The sequence below is a fragment of the Pelophylax lessonae genome, assembly GCF_965119305.1.
Source record: "Pelophylax lessonae genome assembly, chromosome: 12".
In the NCBI taxonomy this organism is placed as follows: Eukaryota; Metazoa; Chordata; class Amphibia; order Anura; family Ranidae; genus Pelophylax; species Pelophylax lessonae.
The window spans coordinates 56,212,363-56,233,746 of NC_138779.1; the positions used below are offsets into that span (position 1 = coordinate 56,212,363).

At 43.8% G+C, this 21,384-nt stretch overlaps 1 protein-coding gene across 1 annotated transcript in view; it reads left to right on the forward strand.

Moving 5' to 3' along the window:
- The window catches only part of JHY (junctional cadherin complex regulator), a 102,821-nt gene that overhangs the window by 1,815 nt on the left and 79,622 nt on the right, over positions 1–21,384 (forward strand). The window contains exon 2 of the mRNA XM_082274194.1: positions 7,232–7,530. Within this exon, the coding sequence (XP_082130320.1) occupies positions 7,259–7,530 (272 nt within the window). The 5' untranslated portion in view covers positions 7,232–7,258. The remainder of the gene's footprint in view (positions 1–7,231; positions 7,531–21,384) is intronic.

Consider the following 21,384-nt stretch of genomic DNA (forward strand, 5'->3'; position numbering starts at 1 on the left):
AAAAATGACATGCCAAATGTGGCATGTCGGGGGGTCAGGACTCCCTAAAGCGGAAGTTCCACTTTTGGGTGGAACTCCGCTTTACCTACCTTACGCAAAATCACATACCTGTACGTCATTTTATTGAAGTGGTTATACCGGAGTGATGCCTGCAGCCAGAGGCATCACACCGGTACCGTTTTTTTAGAGTGGACGGTCGGCTTTCATTTGATGATAACCGATGCAGCTAAATAGCCGCTCGGCCCTTATCACAAGCAGACGGAGGGGACTTTCTCCTGCCACCACCTTCCACCGCTCCACCCGGGTCTCTCGTTCCGACGGGAGACCCAAGTGACCAGCCAGAATTGGCTTCAATCAGGTCTCTGATGATGAAGTTACCCGGAAGCGACATTACAATGTCATTTCCGGTTTACTGGGCAGTCAACTGCGCCGATTTAAAAAAAAATCCAAGGTATTCAAAAATGCCTATTTTGCCGTTTTGAATACTTTGAAGTGCAGAGGAGGGGTTTAGTGCCGGTTCACATTTGTGCGATCACAGAGATCGCATGTAATTCGGAGCGCATTGCTCCTAAAATTACATGCAATCTCTGTGCGGTGCAAATTCAGCCATACAGTTTGTATGGCTGAATTTGCACCGCAATCGCACTAAAACACGCACAGGACCCTTTTTTTGGTCCGCAGCAGAATCGGATCGCATGGTGGTTCTTACTAGTGTGATCCGATTCTCTGCGAACTTTCAGATCGCACTGCGATATGCGATCTGAACTGGGGGTGTTGTTAACTCTTAATTGACACCCCCAGCGTATCACATATGGCAGTGTGAACTGCCAGGGGTGCGGATGCGATATGGGAACACGCTGTACATTCGCAGCGTTCCCGCATAGCACAAATTTGAATTGGCACTTAGGGCCGGTTCACACTCTTGCGAGTGCGGCGATCGCATGTAATATCGTAGCGCACTGCTCCTTCATTACATGCGATCGAATGTGCGGTGCGAATTCAGCCATACATGCACATGACCCTTTTTTCCAGCCGCATCAGGATCGGATCGCACAGTGGTTCACACTTGTGCGATCCGATCCTGTGTGAACTGTCAGATCGCACTGCGATATGTGATCAAACTGGGGGTGTCGTTAACATTTAATTGACACCCCCTGCGTATCGCATATGGCAGTGTGAACTGCCAGATGTGCGTTTGCGATGCGGGAACAGACTGCGAATTCGCAGCCTTCCCGCATCGCACAAGTGTGAACCGGAACTTAGGGTCTTTTAGACCCCAGATCCCTCCATAAAGAGTGCCTGTCACTGCATATTACTGTCGCAAGGGATGTTTACATTTCTTGTGACAGCAATAAAAGTGATCAGAAAATATTTGAAAAAAATAAAAAAATAAATAAGTAAACTGGAGAAACAAAACATTATTTTTTTTTAAAGCACCCCCATCCCTGCATGGTCAAGCACCAAAGAAAATGCATAAGTTGCACCCACAAATGTAACTTTGTTTAAATCACACATGTGAGGTATCTCCACGATCGTTAGAGCGAGAGCAATAATTCTAGCACAAGACCTCTGTAACTCCAACTGTTAAAATTTTTTAAAGCATCGCCTATGGAGAATTTTGAGTACCGTAGTTCATTGCCATTCCACGAGTGCATGCAATTTTAAAGCGTAACATGTTAGGTATCTATGTATTCGACATAACATTATCTTTCACAATATGCAAAAAAGATTGGGCTAACTTTACTGTTTAGTTTTTTTAAATTCAGTCAAGTGTATTTTTTTGCAAAAAAATAAAAATAAAAATAAAAATAAAAATAAATATAAATATATATATATATATATATATATATATATATATATAATGTTTGGGGGTTCTAAGTAATTTTCTATAAAAAAATAATGATTTTAACTTGTAAACAACGTGCATTAGAAATAGGCTTTATCCTTAAGTGGTTAACCACTTCCATACAAGGCAGTTACACCTTCCTGCCCAGACCGATTTTCAGCTTTCAGCGCTCTCACACTTTTAATAATAATTACTCATGCAACGCTGTACCCAATCAAATTTTTTATCATTTTTTCACACAAATAGAGCTTTCTTTTGGTAGTATTTAATCACCACTGGGTTTTTTATTTTTGCGATATAAGTGAAAAAAGATGAAAAGTTTGAAAAAAAAAAAAACATTTTATTTTAGTTTCTATTATAAAATTTTGCAAATAGGTAATTTTTTTTCATAAATTTGGGCCAAAATTTATACTACTACATATCTTTGGTAAAATAACCCAAATCACACCTAATCACACCTGATGTATCGACTGCCTATCTCATTTCTTGAGGCCCTGAAATGTCAGGACAGTACAACTACCCCCCAAATGACCCCTTTTTGGAAAGTAGACAGTCCAGGAGATTTAGTAAGAGGCATGGTGAGTTTTTTTGAAGTTGTATTTTTTCCCTCAATTCTTGAGAAAATGAAGAATAAAATATATATATATATATATATTTACACACAATTGTCATAATAACAAGTTGTTTCTCACACACAGTATAGGCATACTTGCAATTACACCCCATAATACATTCTGCTACTCCTTCTGAGTATGGCAATACCACATGTGTGAGACTTTTCCACAGACTGGCCACACACAGAGGCCCAACATGCAAGGAGCACCGTCAGGTGTTCTAGGAGCATAAATTACACATATAATTTCCTAACGACCTATCACAGTTTTGAAGACCCTGGAGCATCAGGACAATGGAATTACCCACAAAATGACCCCATTTTGGAAAGCAAACACCCAACGTATATTCCATGAGGCATAATGAGTCTTTTGAACATGTCATTTTTTTCCACAAGTTTTTGGAAAATGTGGAAAGAAAATGAAAACGCATTTTTTTTTTTTTACACAAAGTTGTCAATTTATAAGATATTTCTAACACATAGCATGTACATAGCAAAAATGACACCCCAAAATACATTCTGCTACTCCTCCTGAGTATGGCGATACCACATATGTGGGACTTTTTTCACAGCATAGCCACATACAGAGGCCCAACATGCAAGGAGCACCGTCAGGTGTTCTAGGAGCATAAATTACTCATATAATTTCATTACAACCTATCACACTTTTGAAAGCCCTGGAACACCAGGACAATGGAAACCCCCACAAAATGACCCCATTTTGGAAAGCAAATACCCCAACACATAATCTAGGAGGCATGGGCTGCAGATAGGTACTCAGGTACTCTGATGGGCTGCAGACAGGTACTCGGGTACTCGGGTACTCAGATGGACACAGCTGGTCACATGGTAAAGAGACATTTTTTTAATGACTCTTTACACCGATCGGGGATGGGCTATGCCCCTACGGACACGCCGCATCCCCGATCTCCGCGCTGCGCGCCCTGGGGGGGGAGGGGGGGGTTTGCGGGAGAGCAGCGGATTGTTCCTGCCGGCGTTATTTTACAATGGCTCGGTAAGGAAGTGGTTAAACAGCAGCTTTCCAACCCTAATTTCCTCCCCCTACTGCTTTCTGTTGGCAAAACAAAATCACCTGAAGCTGTAAAATGCTTGCAATAAATTTCTAAAAACGCACAATAACTCTCAGATAACATGAAAGTCGCTATGCCATGTGTATGGCAGCCTGTCTGACAGAATCGACCTAAATGTCCAGCTTCTGTCGTAGGGGCATGACCAAAAATCTACATCCTATCAGCGCTCCCAGGCAATGGCTGTGAGCACTGAACAGCGTGTTCTAGTGGGTCCCACCATCAGAACATAACCAGGGTAGTTCAGAGCTTACCTTTTTAAGCTAAATTTCCCAACCACATTCCCCAAACTCCACCCTCCTGTAACCTCCTCCTTTGGAAATAATCACACTACTCTTTTTGTGGAGGTAAAATGGCTGACACAGCCTTTTATTAAACAAGATTTTAACCAACATAACATAATCCAGTTAAAGTTGGTTGCAGGTCCTTGACAGAACCAAATTACTACCAACTTTTGTGTCTGTGGCACCATGTAGCAGGATTACGCCGCTAAGCACCGCCTCGGGGACTGACCCACCTACACCAATTAGAGGATGCCATACCTCGGATGGGTTCCCACTGTTTTAACCAATCAGACCAGCTTTTAGACCCCTGTCAAGGACCCCAAACCACAATTGCCTACCAACGAAAACAATAACTTGGAGTTCCTTGAACCACAAGGACGGGAGGGAGAGACGTCCTTCCAACGATTTCTGATCTGAGAGTGGGCCAAAACCACTCCTCCCCAGCAACCAAACTCTCCAGCTCCACCCCATGACCCCGTCTGCTCATCCAATCAGGTAAGGGTCAGTCACTGACAGGGTGGATTTGATTTAAATCAAGTCAATATAAATCATGATTTAAATCACTAGTAAAAAGACTTGTTTTATCCACTTTAAGACCAGAAGGATTTACCCCCTTAATGACCAGGTCCTATTTTTCGATTCGGCACTGCGTTACTTTAACGGATAATTGCGCGGCCGTGCAACACTGTACCCAAATAAAATTGAAGTCCTTTTTTTCCCACAAATAGAGCTTTCTTTTGGTGGTATTTGATCACCTGTGCGATTTCTATTTTTTGCGCTATAAACAAAAAAATAATTTTGAAAAAAAAAAAACAATATTTTTCACATTCTGCTATATAACATTCTCAAAAAATTTTTTTTTAAATCAAAACTTTTTAACATTTTAGGCCAATTTGTTTTCTGCTACATATTTTTGGTAAAAAAAAAAAAAAAAATCGCAATAAGTATATTTTGATTGGTTTGCGCAAAAGTTATCGCGTCTACTAACTACGGGAAAAATTGATGTCATTTTTATTGTTTTTTTTTTTTTTTTACTACTAATGGCGGCGATCTGTGATTTTTTGTGGGACTGCGACTTTGTGGCGGACAGATCGGACCCCTAACTGACATTTTTTACACTTTTGGGGGTACCAGTGACATTACTACAGTAATCAGTGCTAAAAATATGCAATGTTACTGTAATAATGACACTGGCAGGGAAGAGGTTAACCCCGTGGGTGATCAAGGGGTTAGATGTGAGCCTAGGGGAGTGATTCTAACTGGGGGAGGCGTGGCTTCTGCAATGACCATAGAGACATGTGATCCTATATAGAAGGATCACATGGGCTCTGTGACCATTTCAGGGAGAAGAACGGTCAGCTGTGTTTACAACAGCCGACCGCCCTTTTCTCTCAGCGGGGAACGATCGCGGATGGCAGGCAGCAATCGGAGCCGCCTGATGCCTGCATCGGCTTCCCCGCTGACGAGTGGGGGGGGGGGTAGCTTCCTGCGTGCGACCATTGTAGATCTACGTCGGTTTGCGCAGGAGAGCCACCCTGCCGCAGTAAAAGGCGGGAATCACAGCTGGTTTCCTAGTGCGCATGCGCAGGGGCCGAACATCCGAGGGACAGCGCCCCTGGGAGGAACAGGTACCTGTTCCCCCCTCCCCTCTGAAAGGTGCCAAATGTTGCACCGGAGGGGGTGGGGGGGAGGAAGCATACAAGCAGAAGTTCCACTTTTGGTTGGAACTCCACTTTAATTCGTACCTTATTAGTGTGGGGCATATCTCAATAGCTCAGCGGAGGGATTGGATAGTACAGCAAGCTCCTCCTTAGATCCTCAGTTTTTTTGTCCACCCTTGAACACGCACACACAGCTCACCGTACAAATCCCGTGCATACATGGGAGTTACATCATACCTGCCTGGCCAATGACAGCAGCCGGTGATTGAGAAAATGAACTATGTCCCTCACAAACCTGCTGGATGGGCCAGGTCACTGTTTGTAGTTGTGTTCCGGCTTCGAGCGGAGGATTTTAGTCTCATACCTGGAACACAGTAGATCTGATTGGCGTTCAGTTATTCAGAGAAAGCGATTTATTCTAGCAATGCATAGAAAGCTTCCTTTACAACTGGTACAACTCTCAGCACAGGCATTGTGAAAAATGAAACTCCATTACATATGTTTTTCTGCACACAGCATACCTTCAGGAAAAATGTCATTAACAAAGTGACTCCTGAGCAACCAGCAACTGCTGTACAATATAGAGTAGAGTGCAGGGGTCAGGAGTATGTCATCTTCAGCCCAGCATACAGACTGCAGTGTGCATAGGGGTTCACTCCTGCAACTTTCTTCCAATGCTGTTCACCCCACAACACTCTTTTAACGTTGCCCACCCCTGCACTCCCTGTTATCTTCTTCCAATGCTGCTACCCTCTGTACCTTCTGTGAGCCATTTCCAATACTGCTTACCCCTGCGCCACTCTTTCAATAGTGTTCGCCTCAGCACCCTTTGCAATCCTCTTTCAATGCGGCTGACCTCTGCGTTCCTTGTGATCCACTCTCAACACTGCTTACCTCCGCAACCCCATGTACGCTCAAAGTGTCACACCCAATGGATGAACTTTTTCCTGCATTGGCACAAGGCCATAGATTGGAAGGGTACCTGCATGTTAGTGATTGGCAAGGCAGTTATGATATGTTTTACCTGTTACCGGCCTCATGAGTAACAGAACAAATGGTAAATGTGGCTCTGAGGAAGAAGCGTAGGCCTCGAAACGCGTCAGACGTCATCCTAATAGGACAATGGACTTTCGTATGGACTACTTTTGACACTCAAGTTTCTGAGTCCGATATGATTGATTTCATCTGCGTTTGTGAGTAGCCATTTTTTATGTTACAACAATAAAACCATTATTGAGGATACTGTGCTAGGTCGGTGCGCCCTTTTTGTGTTTTTTGTTTGCGGTAAATGTTGCACCCCTGTAGTTACCCAAGAATAGAACTGTAGGGGAAAGCCCCAAACTCATAGGTTTCAGTAACATTTTGACTGTTGAAGCCAGATTGAAAATTATATTTATTTTACAAACATGTAGGTAGACAGACATGTTTGGAGAGCAATTCAGTCACATTACATTCTGTTGGTTTGAATACATTTGCTCTATCTGCCTAAGGACTTGTATTACAATTTATACATTCTGAAGTGGGTGGCACCTGGCTAACTACATTCTTTTGAAGTCCCATTTGATTCTTTGGTGACATTCTTTTCCCCTACAGAACTAACCATTCAATGACCACATACATTGATAGAAATGGTTGTCGTACAGCCACATTGCACATTTTAGCCAACAATTTTAACACAACACCTTTTTGGTCTTCTAAAATAAAAGAATACTAAACTTGTGCTTTTCTTCCACTTTAAGGCGACACGGACGTACTGCGATGGAGTAATGGATCCCAATTCGCTGGTCACACAGGCTGTGTACAGTAGGGTGGATAATAACTTACACCTCAGCTTGGACAGTTTAGAGGACAGTTTGGAGGACAACGACTCAGACAGTTTATCTGAGGAGAGGAGGTATCAGTCTGAGCTTCAGAACCGGATACATGTTAACAAGGAGAATTTCTTTCACATTGTCAATGAAGAGAGTGAGGATGTCCAAAAGGATGATATGGGCACTCCGCACCAAGATCACACTGCCGGGAGACACAATCACAGCAGGTAATTCTAAACAGATCATGGGATGACCTGCACAGATATCAACATGCAATCAGGAATCTAGAGAGACCAGTAATAGAATAATCTAGACTGCAGAAATATTTATCCATCAAGAGGGAGAGGGCACACAAAGCAGATATAGACCCAACAAGGACCTAGGTAGGTTAAAGCTAAACTCCAGAATAGTCAAATTTTATCTGAATAGAAGAGTCATGTGTATTCTTCCTTGAATCTTGGTGTGCTTTGTTTATTTCTTCCAGATCTGTGCCATAATCCATTGTGTACAGGAGCTTCCTGTAATAAAGACCACTCACCAGGGCTGTCTTTAACAAAGGGCAAAAGGGGCAGCTGTCCCAGACCCAGCCAATGTTTTGGGGCCCAAAGCAGCTGCCCCTTGTGCCCGCACTGCCCACAAACAGTTGATAAGTGCATTTGGTAGGGCCCAAGAAAATATTTGCCCAGGGTCCAATCAATACTAAAGACGGCCCTGCCACTCACTGCTGCTCTTTCCTAGTGCGGGGTGACTGGTCTTATCTGCATATGTTGTACACTATATTTGCTAATGTTTATGACATCTAAATTTTCTGTAAATACACATTACATTTTTATAGGGTGAATACAAAGTGCTGAGAGCTGAACGCTCCTAACTTCAAATTAAACAGGTCAATGGGCCATAAGCACTTGCTTAAACCGGCCATAGATGGTTAAAATCTTGTCCAGTTCAGCAGGGACTGGCCGAGATTCGATCCATGTACAGGCAGGCTGAATGTATTCAGATTGATCCATCGATTGACTTGTGTACAACCAGCATGGCAGATTTTTACATGCGATTATTGCCAGCGGCCATAGCTGCTAGCAATAATTACTGTGTTCTGCCCCCCCCCCCCCCCCCACCACCATCACCTAGAGAACACAATAGCTCCACGGGAGGGATTCCTCCCATCAACACTGACTGTGTTGATGGGGGAATTGTGCAATTTTCTTTCCTGCAACCTGTGGCTGAAGGAAGGAAAATCGTATGGCCTGCCTTAGGTTACCTTCTAAATGATCTGACCTTGGATGGGCAGAACAATGTTCTGCTAATCTCATGAGAACTCAGTAATGGTATAATCTGCAGAATACAGCAATGTACTTGTAGCACCCTCCTAGGTAGGAGCTAGAGAGTATAGTTTTTGGCTCTGTCTGCCTATCAGAGGAGCAGCAGGTAAATTCTATATTGCACTCTGCTTAACAGAGAGCAGGATCTGTGAGTTAGGTCTGCTCAGTGTGTGATTTATGTGGTCTGGGGGAGTGTCCCCACTGGTCCAATGGGGAAGGCACATTAGACAGTGGAGGAAACCTGACCAATGGGAACATAGGCTTTGATAAAGCCCCAGTGATTGGCACAGACTGCTGTCTCAGGGCATTGTGGGGTGTGGTATAAAAGCCAGGAGCACAGGCAGTCCGCCTGGTGAGCCAGAAGTGTGGAGCTGAACCCAGGAGAGCTGACTAGGAGGAATTGAGACACTGGAAAACCTAAAAAGCAGTATCGTGAGTATAGGGGACCGTGTCTAAGGGTCTGACCAGTAAGGGGGGCCACTCCGAAGTATAGTAGGGAAAGAGGAAAACCGCTCCGGTGTGAAAATGCTCAGACAATCAAATAGGGTGCTGGTTAGGTCCGTAATCCTGGCAGCTGTACAGATAGAAGTTAGGCAACCGCACTCCAACTTGAGAGTTTAAGATGAAGAAAATCTGTTTATTGAAGATACAAAAAATCCATAGTGACAAGAATCAGAGACAGGGGACAAACACAGTTGACACGTTTCACAAAATCATATTCGCTTAGTCATAAGTTATGACTAAGCGAATATCATTTCGTGAAACGCGTCAACTGTGTTTGTCCCCTGTCTCTGATTCTTGTCACTATGGATTTTTTGTATCTTCGATAAACAGATTTTATTCATCTTAAAGCGGAGTTCCAGCCTAACACACTCACCTGTCCAACGGTCCAGCGATGCGGCCGCTGGAAGCCTCGCTCTTCTCCCTCTCTGCTCTCCGGGTGTGGGCACCCGGCTGTGACAGTTTGCGGCTTCACAGCCGGGTACGCACTGCGCATGCGCGAGTTGCGCTACGCGTCTTGATTGGCCGGCAATCTTCTGGGAGCTCTGACATGTCCCAGAAGATTGCAGGGAGGGAGGGGGAGAGGAGAACTTCCGCTCAGGGCGCCGCAGTGCTCCGAGCAGAAGTGGGAGCGGGTACCTGTCAAAACTAGGTACCCGCTCCCCCCCCCATGCCAAATATGGCATGTCAGGGGGTTAGCACTACCTAAAGCGGAAGTTCCACTTTTGGGTGGAACTCCGCTTTAAACTCTCAAGTTGGAGTGCGGTTGCCTAACTTCTATCTGTACATCCGAAGTAGAGTAGTCAGAGGACGAGTGTCAGCTGGTGGATAAAAAGGGGGTGATAGGCGAGTACCCTGAAGATTCTGCTTAAAGAACTTTACCTCAGATTCATCTAGTGGCAGGATGAAGCTGCGGCCTTGCCATATTCTCAGATAGAAGTTCTCTGAAGTGTGAATAGTTCAAGGGTTGGAGTATCCAACTCTTCCCTTCTCCCATCCCCATATAAAATAAAACAACTAAAACAACAACCCCTAGACTGATCATTGACTGAGCCGGAAACTAAAATGTTAAGATTCTACATGCAGTTGCTATCGGTTACCCAGGGGGACCCGAAAAGTGAAAAATCCAGCTGCCCTCAAGGGGGCAGTGCTACATACTGTATCTATTGCTCTATTGCAGTCATGGGGTATCTGGGATGGTGCTAATGGAACAATCTGCAGAACACAGAAATACTGTATACTGTATATTAGTCAGGAAGGAGAAGGGATGGTGTAATGCTCTGCAGATCTTCAGACATAACAGTAGCAGAATAATCTACAAAATCTAGAAATATACTGTATATCTCTAAGAAAGAAGATGAGATGGAGCAATGACCTGCAAGTCTTCAGAGAGGCCAGTAATGTAATAATCTGCAGAATACAGAAATGTATACCTGTGAAAAGGGTGAGAATATGGAGCAATGTTCTGCAGGTCTTCAGAGAAATCAGTAATGGAATAGTCTGCAAAATACAGCAATATATACGTGTGAGGAGGGAGATGGGATGGAGCAATGTTCTGCAAGTCTCCAGAGAGGCCAGTAATGTAATAATCTGCAGAATACAGGAATTTATAGCCGTGAGAAGGGTGAGAAGATGGAGCAATGTTCTGCAGGTCTTCAGAGAAATCAGTAATGGAATAGTCTGCAGAATATAACAATATATACATGTGAGGAGGGAGATGGGATGGAGCAATGTTCTGCAAGTCTCCAGAGAGGCCAGTAATGTAATAATCTGCAGAATACAGGAATTTATACCCGTGAGAAGGGTGAGAAGATGGAGCAATGTTCTGCAGGTCTTCAGAGAAATCAGTAATGGAATAGTCTGCGGAATACAGCAATATATACATGTGAGGAGGGAGATGGGATGGAGCAATGTTCTGCAAGTCTCCAGAGTGGCCAGTAATGTAATAATCTGCAGAATACAGGAATTTATACCCGTGAGAAGGGTGAGAAGATGGAGCAATGTTCTGCAGGTCTTCAGAGAAATCAGTAATGGAATAGTCTGCAGAATACAGCAATATATACGTGTGAGGAGGGAGATGGGATGGAGCAATGTTCTGCAAGTCTCCAGAGAGGCCAGTAATGTAATAATCTGCAGAATACAGGAATTTATAGCCGTGAGAAGGGTGAGAAGATGGAGCAATGTTCTGCAGGTCTTCAGAGAAATCAGTAATGGAATAGTCTGCGGAATACAGCAATATATACATGTGAGGAGGGAGATGGGATGGAGCAATGTTCTGCAGATTTCCAGGGAGGCCAATAATGAAATAATCAGCAGACTACAGTAATATATACCTGTGAGGAGGGAGAAAAGATGGAGCAATGTTCTGCAGGTCTCCAGAGAGATTGAGTAATGTAATAATCCACAGAATACAGGAAAATATATCTGTGAGGAGGGGGGATATGATGGAGCAATCTTCTGCAGATTCCCAGGGAGACCAATAATTGGCAGAATACAGCTGTATACATCTGTAAAGAGGGAGATGGGACAGAGAAATGTTCTGCAGATCTCCAGAGAAACCAGTAATGAAATAATCTCCTATTTTAACAGTATGTAAGAGCTTTTATTCATAAGGGATCATAAACTTCTTAAAATTCAAAAACAAGACATTTACGATCGTTTTTGGCTAACAGGGAGCTGCGCCCCACACAATCGCTTTTTGACAAGCATTGCAGCGATAAACATTTCTACACAGGATTTTTAAGCGTTTCACACAGAAGAAGAAGAAGAAAAAAAAAATAAAAAAAGAATGGATAAATAAAAATCTCTCTTCAATGGCTTACAGCAGAATGGATTTCGATCCCTGCGAGCTAAAAAATCCCGGCACTCGCTAAGTGTTGAACAGAGCCGCGTAAAAGGCACCGGCTGTAAGGCCGCCCGCAGCGTGGCACTGCTCTCATGAAAACTAATGGAAGGCCATAATAAAAATAGCGGCAGGGTAGCCAGCTCGCAATGATCACTTACACATTCATTTTCTCTGCCTGCTGAGCTATTACATAATCCATGAAAAGCTTTGGCTGCAGCATTAATCCCACTTTCTATATTAAACGATGCTCGCTACCTTGAAAATGGAGGATTTGGGACTTTGCGGCATCATCTGCCTTTTTTTCGTCTTCTTGGAGAAATTTCACAATGAGAACGGCCTCCTTTACTCACCAGATTACATTGTTATCATTAATTTAGCTCTTTGTGTGAATTGCAGGTTTTCAACCTACCACGCTCATTTTATTATCTCCTTAACACCAACATCCCTGATGCCTTAAAGCTGAACTACGATTTTTTTTTAATTTAAATATTTTCCTCCATACCCTTAAATAATATACACTGCTTAAAAAAATGAAAGGAACACATTTTATTCAGAGTATAGCATCAAGTCAATTAAACTCTTGGGATATTGATCTGGTCAGTTAAGTAGCAGAGGGGGTTGTTAATCAGTTTAAGCTGCTTTGGTGTTAATGAAATTAACAACAGGTGCACTGGATGGGCAACAATGAGGCAACCTCCAAAACAGGAAAGGTTTCACAGTAGGAGGCCACAGACATTTTTTTTCCCTACTCATCTTTTCTGACTGTTGTTCACCAGTTTTGCATTCGGACAGGGTCAGTGTCACTACTGGTAGCATGAAGCTATACCTGGACCCTATAGAGGTTGCACAGGCAGTCCAACTGTGTCTCCCAGCGCAGAGCATGGAGGAGATTTCAGGAGACAGGCAGTTACTCTAGGATAGCTGGACAGGGCCTTTAAAAGGTCCTTAACCCATCAGCATGACCAATATCTGCTCCTTTGTGCAAAGAGGAACAAGATAAGCACTGCCAGAGCCCTACAAAATGACCTCCAGCAGACCACTGGTGTGAATGTCTTAGACCACCTTCATGAAGTCTTTTTCTGATTGTTTGGTCAAAGTGCCCAAAGTCCTCTAGTGGGCCCTGTGCTCACCGCCCAGCACTGTGGAGCTTGTTTGGCTTTTGCCATTGAACAGTAGAATTTGCGCCCTGTGCTTTTCACAGATGAGAGCAGACCCCCTGACGGCCCTTTGTACAGGTGTACGCAGAGGACTTGTGTGAATGAGGCCTAAGAATACAGATGCTTCTTGTATTTAGACATAATTTGCTTATTCTGAAGTCAAACAAGAAAACAGTGGTGCACTGCTTTCCAACCAGCTGGGGAGCACCGAGATCCACCGGCGTGGCATCGGCTCCTTGCCAGTTACAGCACAGACCTACAGCGGGACTGGGCCGGTCAAGGCAGTGGGATTTACAGCTTGATATGCATTATCCAATATCTTACTATATGAGTTGTTCACCTTGTGAATAAGGTTGGTTTACATATATAGTATACTACACTTAGATAGCGCCGCTCTTCTCTTCCTTTGCCTTACCCTGAAGTTCAGCTATCTGTAAAAGTATCTACATCTGTAAACCTTCTTGGGTGACATTTAGGGGGTCTATTAATAAAACGTTCAATGCTCATATATCAGAAACAATTGTGCAAGCTGAACTAAATTTCTCCATGTTTTTAAATAGATTTAAGGCAGCAATACATACATTGAAATTCGGCTGGTTCAGCAGGCACTGGACAAATTTCAATCCATGTATGAGCCGGCTGGTTGTACAGAAGTCAATCTACCAATCGGCTTCTGTACAACCAGCCTGTTGGGTTTTGCCTGAGCAATCAGTGCTGCAGGCTATAGCCGGCAACACTAATCAGTGTGTTCTGACAGTGGGAAAGGCTCCCTGCTGTCAGAACATAATAGCATAGCGGGAATTATTCCCCTATCCACATTGAGTGTGTAGATGAGGAAATCGAGTCATGTTTTGTTCTTTTCCAATCTTTTTTTGTTAAGGTTATAAACCATACAGATATAAAACTGTAGAATACAGTATAAAATAAAATGATTAACGTATGACCAACTTAACTCCTGTATCATCAGCTCCTTCTAGTGGCCAAACTGGGGTATAGTTTTATGAATACATTTGATTAACTAAACCCTAATGTGATGGCTGGAACTGCTTCTCTTTGATGACGTGTGTGATGTTAGCTTGTATTGATTATGTTGCTACTCGCAACTTGTTTTCCAGGTTTGCGTCGGTCAGTCTGGAGCGCAGTCGACTCTTTGCGGTGGTAAGTTTTGATAAGAACTGCTGGTGGGTACAGCTGGCTGGTACTGCTGGTGGGTACAGCTGGTGGGTACTGCTGGCTGGTACAGCTGGTGGGTACTGCTGGTGGGTACTGCTGGTGGGAAATGTTGACTGGTACTGCTGTGGGTACTGCTGGCTGGTGCTGCTGTGGGTACTGCTGGCTGGAACTGCTGTGGAAACTGCTGGCTAAGGCTGTTACTGTGCTGTGGGTACTGCAGGCTGGTACTTCTGTGGAAACTCCTGGCTAAGGCTAGTACTGTGCTGTGCTGTGGGTACTGCTGGCTGGTACTGCTGTGGGTACTGCTGGCTGGTACCGCTGGCTCAGGCTGGTACTGCTGTGGGTACTGCTGGCTGATACTGCTTGCTCAGGCTGGTACTGCTTGTGCTCTGGGTACTGCTGGCTAAGGCTGGTACTGCTGGGTGGTAATGCCCTGGGTACTGCTGGCTCAGGCTGGTACTTCTGGGTGGTAATGCTCTGGGTAATGCTTTGGGTACTGCTGTGTGTTTCGCTGTGTGTGCCGCTGTGTGTGCTTCTGGCGGGAAATGCTTACCAGAGAAGAGCGGCGCCGAGCTGGATGAAGCCAATGCTTCCTGTCTCCCGTCTCAGTCTATCTCCTCACAGGCAGGCAGAGTGCATTCGAAATCACTCTGCCTGTGACTCACACTGTCAGGACGGAGCCGGAACTATAAAGGAAACATCGTTCTGACAGCTCTGCTGGCATACGGCTCAGCGGCACGGGGGGGCGGATGCAATGATTTCCCCACCCCTGCTGTATAATGTGTGTTAAAGCAACCACTTGTAGTCTCCACCAAAAGCCTGTGTGACAGGGTGACAACACGGGAGAGCAACTGAGAGACAGGGATAGAGCGTTGTCACCCTATAACAGAAACTCCTACAACGTGCTTTCCATGCAAATTGCTCTCCCTCTTCCCTTTGTGGCCCTTGCTGTAAATATTTTAGGACTTTAGGTTTTAATACTTAACCTTTTCTAAAGTCTTTAGGCTGGAGATGAAGCAGGGTCCTCTTTCTCATCACTTCTTCTCTGGGCTTGGCGGTCCTTGTTGATGCAGAGATCTTGCTGATGCACCATTACACAGTGAATACAGAAACGTGGTGACGTCCCCTCAGAGGGCGTGGCCATGACACCCTGCACTCACAGTCTTTCCTTAGTCTTCTGTTGATGTCTTTTATCCTGGAAGACTGAGGACATCCTGTGGCAAAGATGTAGAATTGCAGGAGGACAGCTCTGCATGAAGAGTGACGGTAAAGGTGATATTGCTACCAGAGCACTTTTTTGTTTTTTTAACACTGCTCAGGAGTTTTTTTAGAGGTAAAAATTCACCCCAAAATTGGGATTTAAAGAAAACCTGCTGAGAGAAAACCACACCTTACCAAATCCTGGACTGTTATTTGGAAGCACAAACCGAAAAAAGCAAGGTCTATTTAGGACCAGATAGTTGTTTCATGATGTAGATCTAATGTGGGCTGTCATGGTGTTGTCAAAAATAAAATCTTTAGGCAACTCCTGTATATATGCTGATCCCTTGGACCTGTGCTATGACATCATCAGGCATTATAATATCATCTAAAATGCCATCACACGCTAAGCTAAACTTAGAAAGTGAAAAAAAAAAAACCCTGCAACAACAATGCGTCTCTTTCAACGCTTCACCCACCCCTCCTACAAAATGCAAGTTTCAATAATTTTGTCATTTTCTTTCCGCACACAAAATCTTTTTGAGCGCATAGAAAGAGCCAATAAGAAGGGAAGAAATGGCAGACAAGTGATTTAAACACGACGCATCTCATGCTAGACACACAAGGATTAAACAACACTAAATGTTTTAATGGGATTCTTCGCTAGTTTTGGCAAAGAAAAGGAGAATTTACACCTCAACGACATCTGCCTGTCTTGTCCTGCAACTGCTTAGATCCATTTACTGCACCTCTTGAAACCGATCTCATCCATACACAGCAGATGCTACCGGTTAAGCCATCTGGAAGAGGTCGCTTCCCCCTTAACGCTACAGGAATCTCACCACTGCAATCAGAAACAAGCAATTAATCTGCTGTGGTGACATGTCAAAAGGTGACGTCATTTGCAAGTGAGAAATGTTAAAAAAAATTAATAAATAAATAAATATATAAAATAAAAAATAAAATTATAAATAAAAAATAATAAATAGAATAAAATAAAATGGTATATATTTATATATATATATATATATATATATATATATATATTGTAAGGGATTAGCTCGGTGGTAGGCGTATGGGTGACCCCTTTGGGGGTGCGTTTTCACAGAGAGATAGCCGAGCAGAGGTTGAAAACAAGACTGATTTATTCATGCAATTTACTTCACACAATTGCAAGCGTCAAAACAGCCAAAATAAAATAAAAGACAAAATAAATCCTTGCCTCTGTGGGCGGCTACCTTCTCACGCTGGAACCTACCTAAGAGTCTGTCTCCAACCTACTGTTGGAGCAAACTTTCTTATCCTACAGCGGATACTCAACAGTCCATGTTTTATCTATAACAGGTCCCTTTACTCTTCAGACTCTTCACATTGAACACAGTTCATTTAACAGATCCCTTTACTCTTCACACTCTTCACATGGAACATGTCCCTTTGTTTTCTTTCCACGTAGCAAAACAGTCCATGTCCTCACCTTTGAGACGTCTTCACACTTGGTTACCCTCCTTAGCTTCACATCGCTTTAGGGGGTCTTCTCCCATGCTCACCAGCTTGTCGGGAGGCACACATCCGACTGTCCCCCTCTCCCAGCCCACACGGCGACAGGCGGCAGCAGTCCTTCTCCCATGCCCACACGGCGTCGGGAGGTACACGTATGTCTGTCCTCCTCTTCCCAGCTCACACAGCGACAGGAGGCAGCACTCAATAGATTTTCTCTGGACAAATTATAGAGGCCTTGATCTCCTCATTCTGAACAGCTGAATGGTTTTCAACTTCCTGCTGGCTCTTTTTGCAGCCAACACCCTATAGTATCAGTGAACTTTTCAAAGCAGGTGGGAATGTGTCTCCTCTCAGTGACTACATTCCCAGATTTACCTGACTTCCTGTCACATACCCCCCCCTCTTGTTTCAACCCTAGGGTTGGGACACATATTTCCAGGCACGCATGTGTCAGGCACTGCTGACTCACTGATAAGCCTCCTATTATCCTCAAGCTTCCGGATGAAACTGTTTCTGTCATCTTCACTGACAGATTTCTCATAAATGCCACACAGTTTGTCTCTCATCTCATATACACATTCTTCAACTGCATTTTTGGCATAATTTTGCTCCTTCTCGTTTCTGTCATCTTCATTGACAGCTTTCTCATAAATGTCAGACAGCTTGTCCCTCATAACCGTCTGTCCAATCCACCATGGAGGACCGTGATCCATAGGCAACTCAATTGGGCTAGTCTTAAGGTCTTCAACATTCTTAAGACGCCTCTCTCTGCAATCCATAAATGTTTTCCACAAAACTTTGAGAACCTTTGCTTCACTAAGCTTTGTTCCAAGTAGGGACTCTTGACATCCCTCTGTGACTTGAGTTGCCTCTCCATACAGCTGTACACAATCATTGACTTTTTGTTGTAAAAGGGAATGATCTTCCTTCTTGAGCTTTGCTTGCTCTAAGATGCTGTGCAGAGGATTTTCCAATTGAGACAACAGGCTGTCACACATTTCTTCAAAGTGACCCCTGTTCCTTTTCCCAGAGATATCAATATCATTCAAACATTTCATATTCATAGGCAGATCTGAAGCATTTGCACTCATCAACTTCTTAAACTTTTCGCCCTCCTGAGCGAGTCGCAGTAAAGGCCTACTATTTGATTTGATATTCAGTTTATATTTCTTGCCAAACTCTTCACAGAAGTAGCCAACCAGAACATCATCAACTTTCCTTCCACCAACATAGGGGTTAAAGGCAACAACACAGTTGAACCCAGCGATCTGGGTGGTATCCATTATAGACCTCCTCTCTGCATCAGTGAAGAAGCATGGAACTGCAACACATTCTTTTACAGGTTTCTTCAATGCACTTTCTGCTGAACTATTTGACCGCTCAAGGTCACCTAGTTCCTTTTCTCTATCTGAATTCCACATGGAATGTATCTCAAGATCACGATCAAACTTCTGCCACCCGTCTTTCACCAGTTCCATTTTGGAAACACTCCCTGAAAGGCACTTATTCATTTGCTTCATGTTTTCACCAACAGCCTTAGTTTTCTCCACTAGGTGGCGTTTGCTTTTTTCTCCCAGATTTATATCACTTGCTTTAGTTTTCTCCGCTTTAGTTTTCTCCACTAGGTTTTCAGCCTGAACTGAGAAATCATCACATTTCTTACACAACTCTTTTGTTTGCTGAAGCTCTAATGATACATTTTCCAATGCTTGAAGTTTTTGAAGGAACGGTTTATTCCAAAGGGGTGATTCAAGCCACGTGTCATCACATTTCTGAGGCTCACTCAGGACAGACCCCAAAACACTGATCCTTTTAAAAACTGCATCAGGCACACTATCCCCTCTTTGGGACAGATCCTCTGTTGCCTGGAATTCCTCTTCCAGTTCCTGCAACGGAATCTTCATCTCTTCTACTTGCTGTTCTAAGGCTCGCTTAGACTTTTCTAGCTCCTGAACGCTTTTCACAACATCATCCTTGGAGCTGACCAATTCTTCCATTTCTGTACGCAGCTGTTTAACACTTTCTAGTTCAGCCTTACACTCTAGAGCTTCCTCCAAAGAGCGAGCCAAGAACAGGGCTTTGCTCTCGTTATCACGCACCTCCGTTTCTGCACGTGCGCGTTCTTCTGCATATTTTGCAGACACAGTCTTCTCTTCACCAAGCATCTGATCAAACTTCTTTTTCACATCTTCAACACACTGTAATGAACCAACGCTTTCTTCCATGCGTTTTTTCATATCCGCTATCTGAGCTTGCAATGTTGCGACTTGCTCTGATAGGTTTTTCTTTGCTTCCGCCTCCTCTTTTAATTGTTCCAGGAAGCCATTTTTCTCATCTTCCATTTGTTTGAGCTTTGTGCTAAAACTCAGCCTTTGACACCTCTCTTCCTGTAAGAGTTCCTGCGTGTCTTGCAGCTGCGATTCCAAGATAGAAAAATCTTCCGCAATTTCTCTAGATTTTCTGTCTGCTTGAGAAAGCTGATTTGTAACATTGTCCAACTCAACCTGCAGTCGGTTTGCCTTCTCTGACAGCTTAGCACACAATCGGTCACCTTCTGACACCTTGACTTGCGATTCCAGAAGCTGTGCCTCTACTTTTTCCCTCTTATGTTCACAATCTCCTTTTCCCTGCATAAGAGCCTTCACCTCATTGGCTAGTTTCTGGGAATGAGACTGTAATTCTGCCACACAGGCTTCTTTCTCCTTTAACTGCTGCTGGACACGTTGGGCTTCCCCTTTCCAACTTTCACAGTCCGCACGCCATTCATTTACCACATTGCTCAAAGTAGTGAGCTCATACACAGTACTCAGTAATTTAGCCTCTCTTTCACTTTTCTCGTTGTCGCTGAGAGACAATGTCGTTTTCAGAGCGACATTCTGTTCCTGCGACTCCTGCAGGTCTATTTTTGTAGCTCCCAAAGACTGAAGACTTTTTTCCAGCTGATTACGCAACTCCAACATATCAGCCATACTTTGCTTCTGCAAAGTCTGAATTTCACTTTCCTTTTCCATGAGGATGGTATCTTTCTCCATTATAGTCTCTCTGCGTTTTTGCAACTCGACCAAAAGAAGAGCAGTGGATTCTTCCCACTGTAACACATGAGACTTGAGTAGTTCATTCATTTCCTGCAAGTTTCTATGCTCCATTTTAAGCAATTCCAAGGCTTGTTCCTTTTCTTCCATTTTCCGTTGCAAGGCATCCAACTCAGCCCTGCACACATACTCGGTTTCCTCCAAACCGATGGCCTCCATTGGCTGCTGGCGTCTCTGTTTCCAGCCTGCCATGCTCTCTTGATGAGCCTTTTGTTGAGCTGCAAAGCTCTGCTGAAAATCCGCATTTGCCTGCTGTTGAGCTGCATTTGATATAATCAGATGTTTCAACATCTCCTCCATTTTGAGTTTACTTTTCATCTGAGCACACTGCGTCTCCATAGCAGTTTCATCAGTGTTGCTAGGGACAACAACCTTCCTCTTTAGTAGACTCTCTTTAGGCATGGATGGGGCTGGTTCAGACGGCAACATCCCCTCCATCCATAGAATCCGGTCTCTCATTTCATCTATCTTTGCATTTTTCAGGCGTTTGGACCGCCCCATCTTCAATAACTCCACAAACAAATTTTTCACAGTCCAGCAAACAATTTTCAGACCACTGTCTCTTCAACACATGTAGTTTTTCTCTCTCTTGCAGGATCTCTTTTCCTGCACACACAGTTTGTGCAGTCACTTGCACCAGACACAACAAAGTTCATCAAATAATTTTGAGACCGCTGTCTCTTTAAAACACTTTTTTTTTTCTGTCAGGATCTTCTCTCCTGCACACATAGATTGAGCAATCTCATGCACCAGATAAAGTTCATCAAACATTTGCACTTCCTTGCAGGGATCTCTGCTTATGCCCACTGCATACCTCCACCATATGTAAGGGATTAGCTCGGTGGTAGGCGTATGGGTGACCCCTTTGGGGGTGCGTTTTCACAGAGAGATAGCCGAGCAGAGGTTGAAAACAAGACTGATTTATTCATGCAATTTACTTCACACAATTGCAAGCGTCAAAACAGCCAAAATAAAATAAAAGACAAAATAAATCCTTGCCTCTGTGGGCGGCTACCTTCTCACGCTGGAACCTACCTAAGAGTCTGTCTCCAACCTACTGTTGGAGCAAACTTTCTTATCCTACAGCGGATACTCAACAGTCCATGTTTTATCTATAACAGGTCCCTTTACTCTTCAGACTCTTCACATTGAACACAGTTCATTTAACAGATCCCTTTACTCTTCACACTCTTCACATGGAACATGTCCCTTTGTTTTCTTTCCACGTAGCAAAACAGTCCATGTCCTCACCTTTGAGACGTCTTCACACTTGGTTACCCTCCTTAGCTTC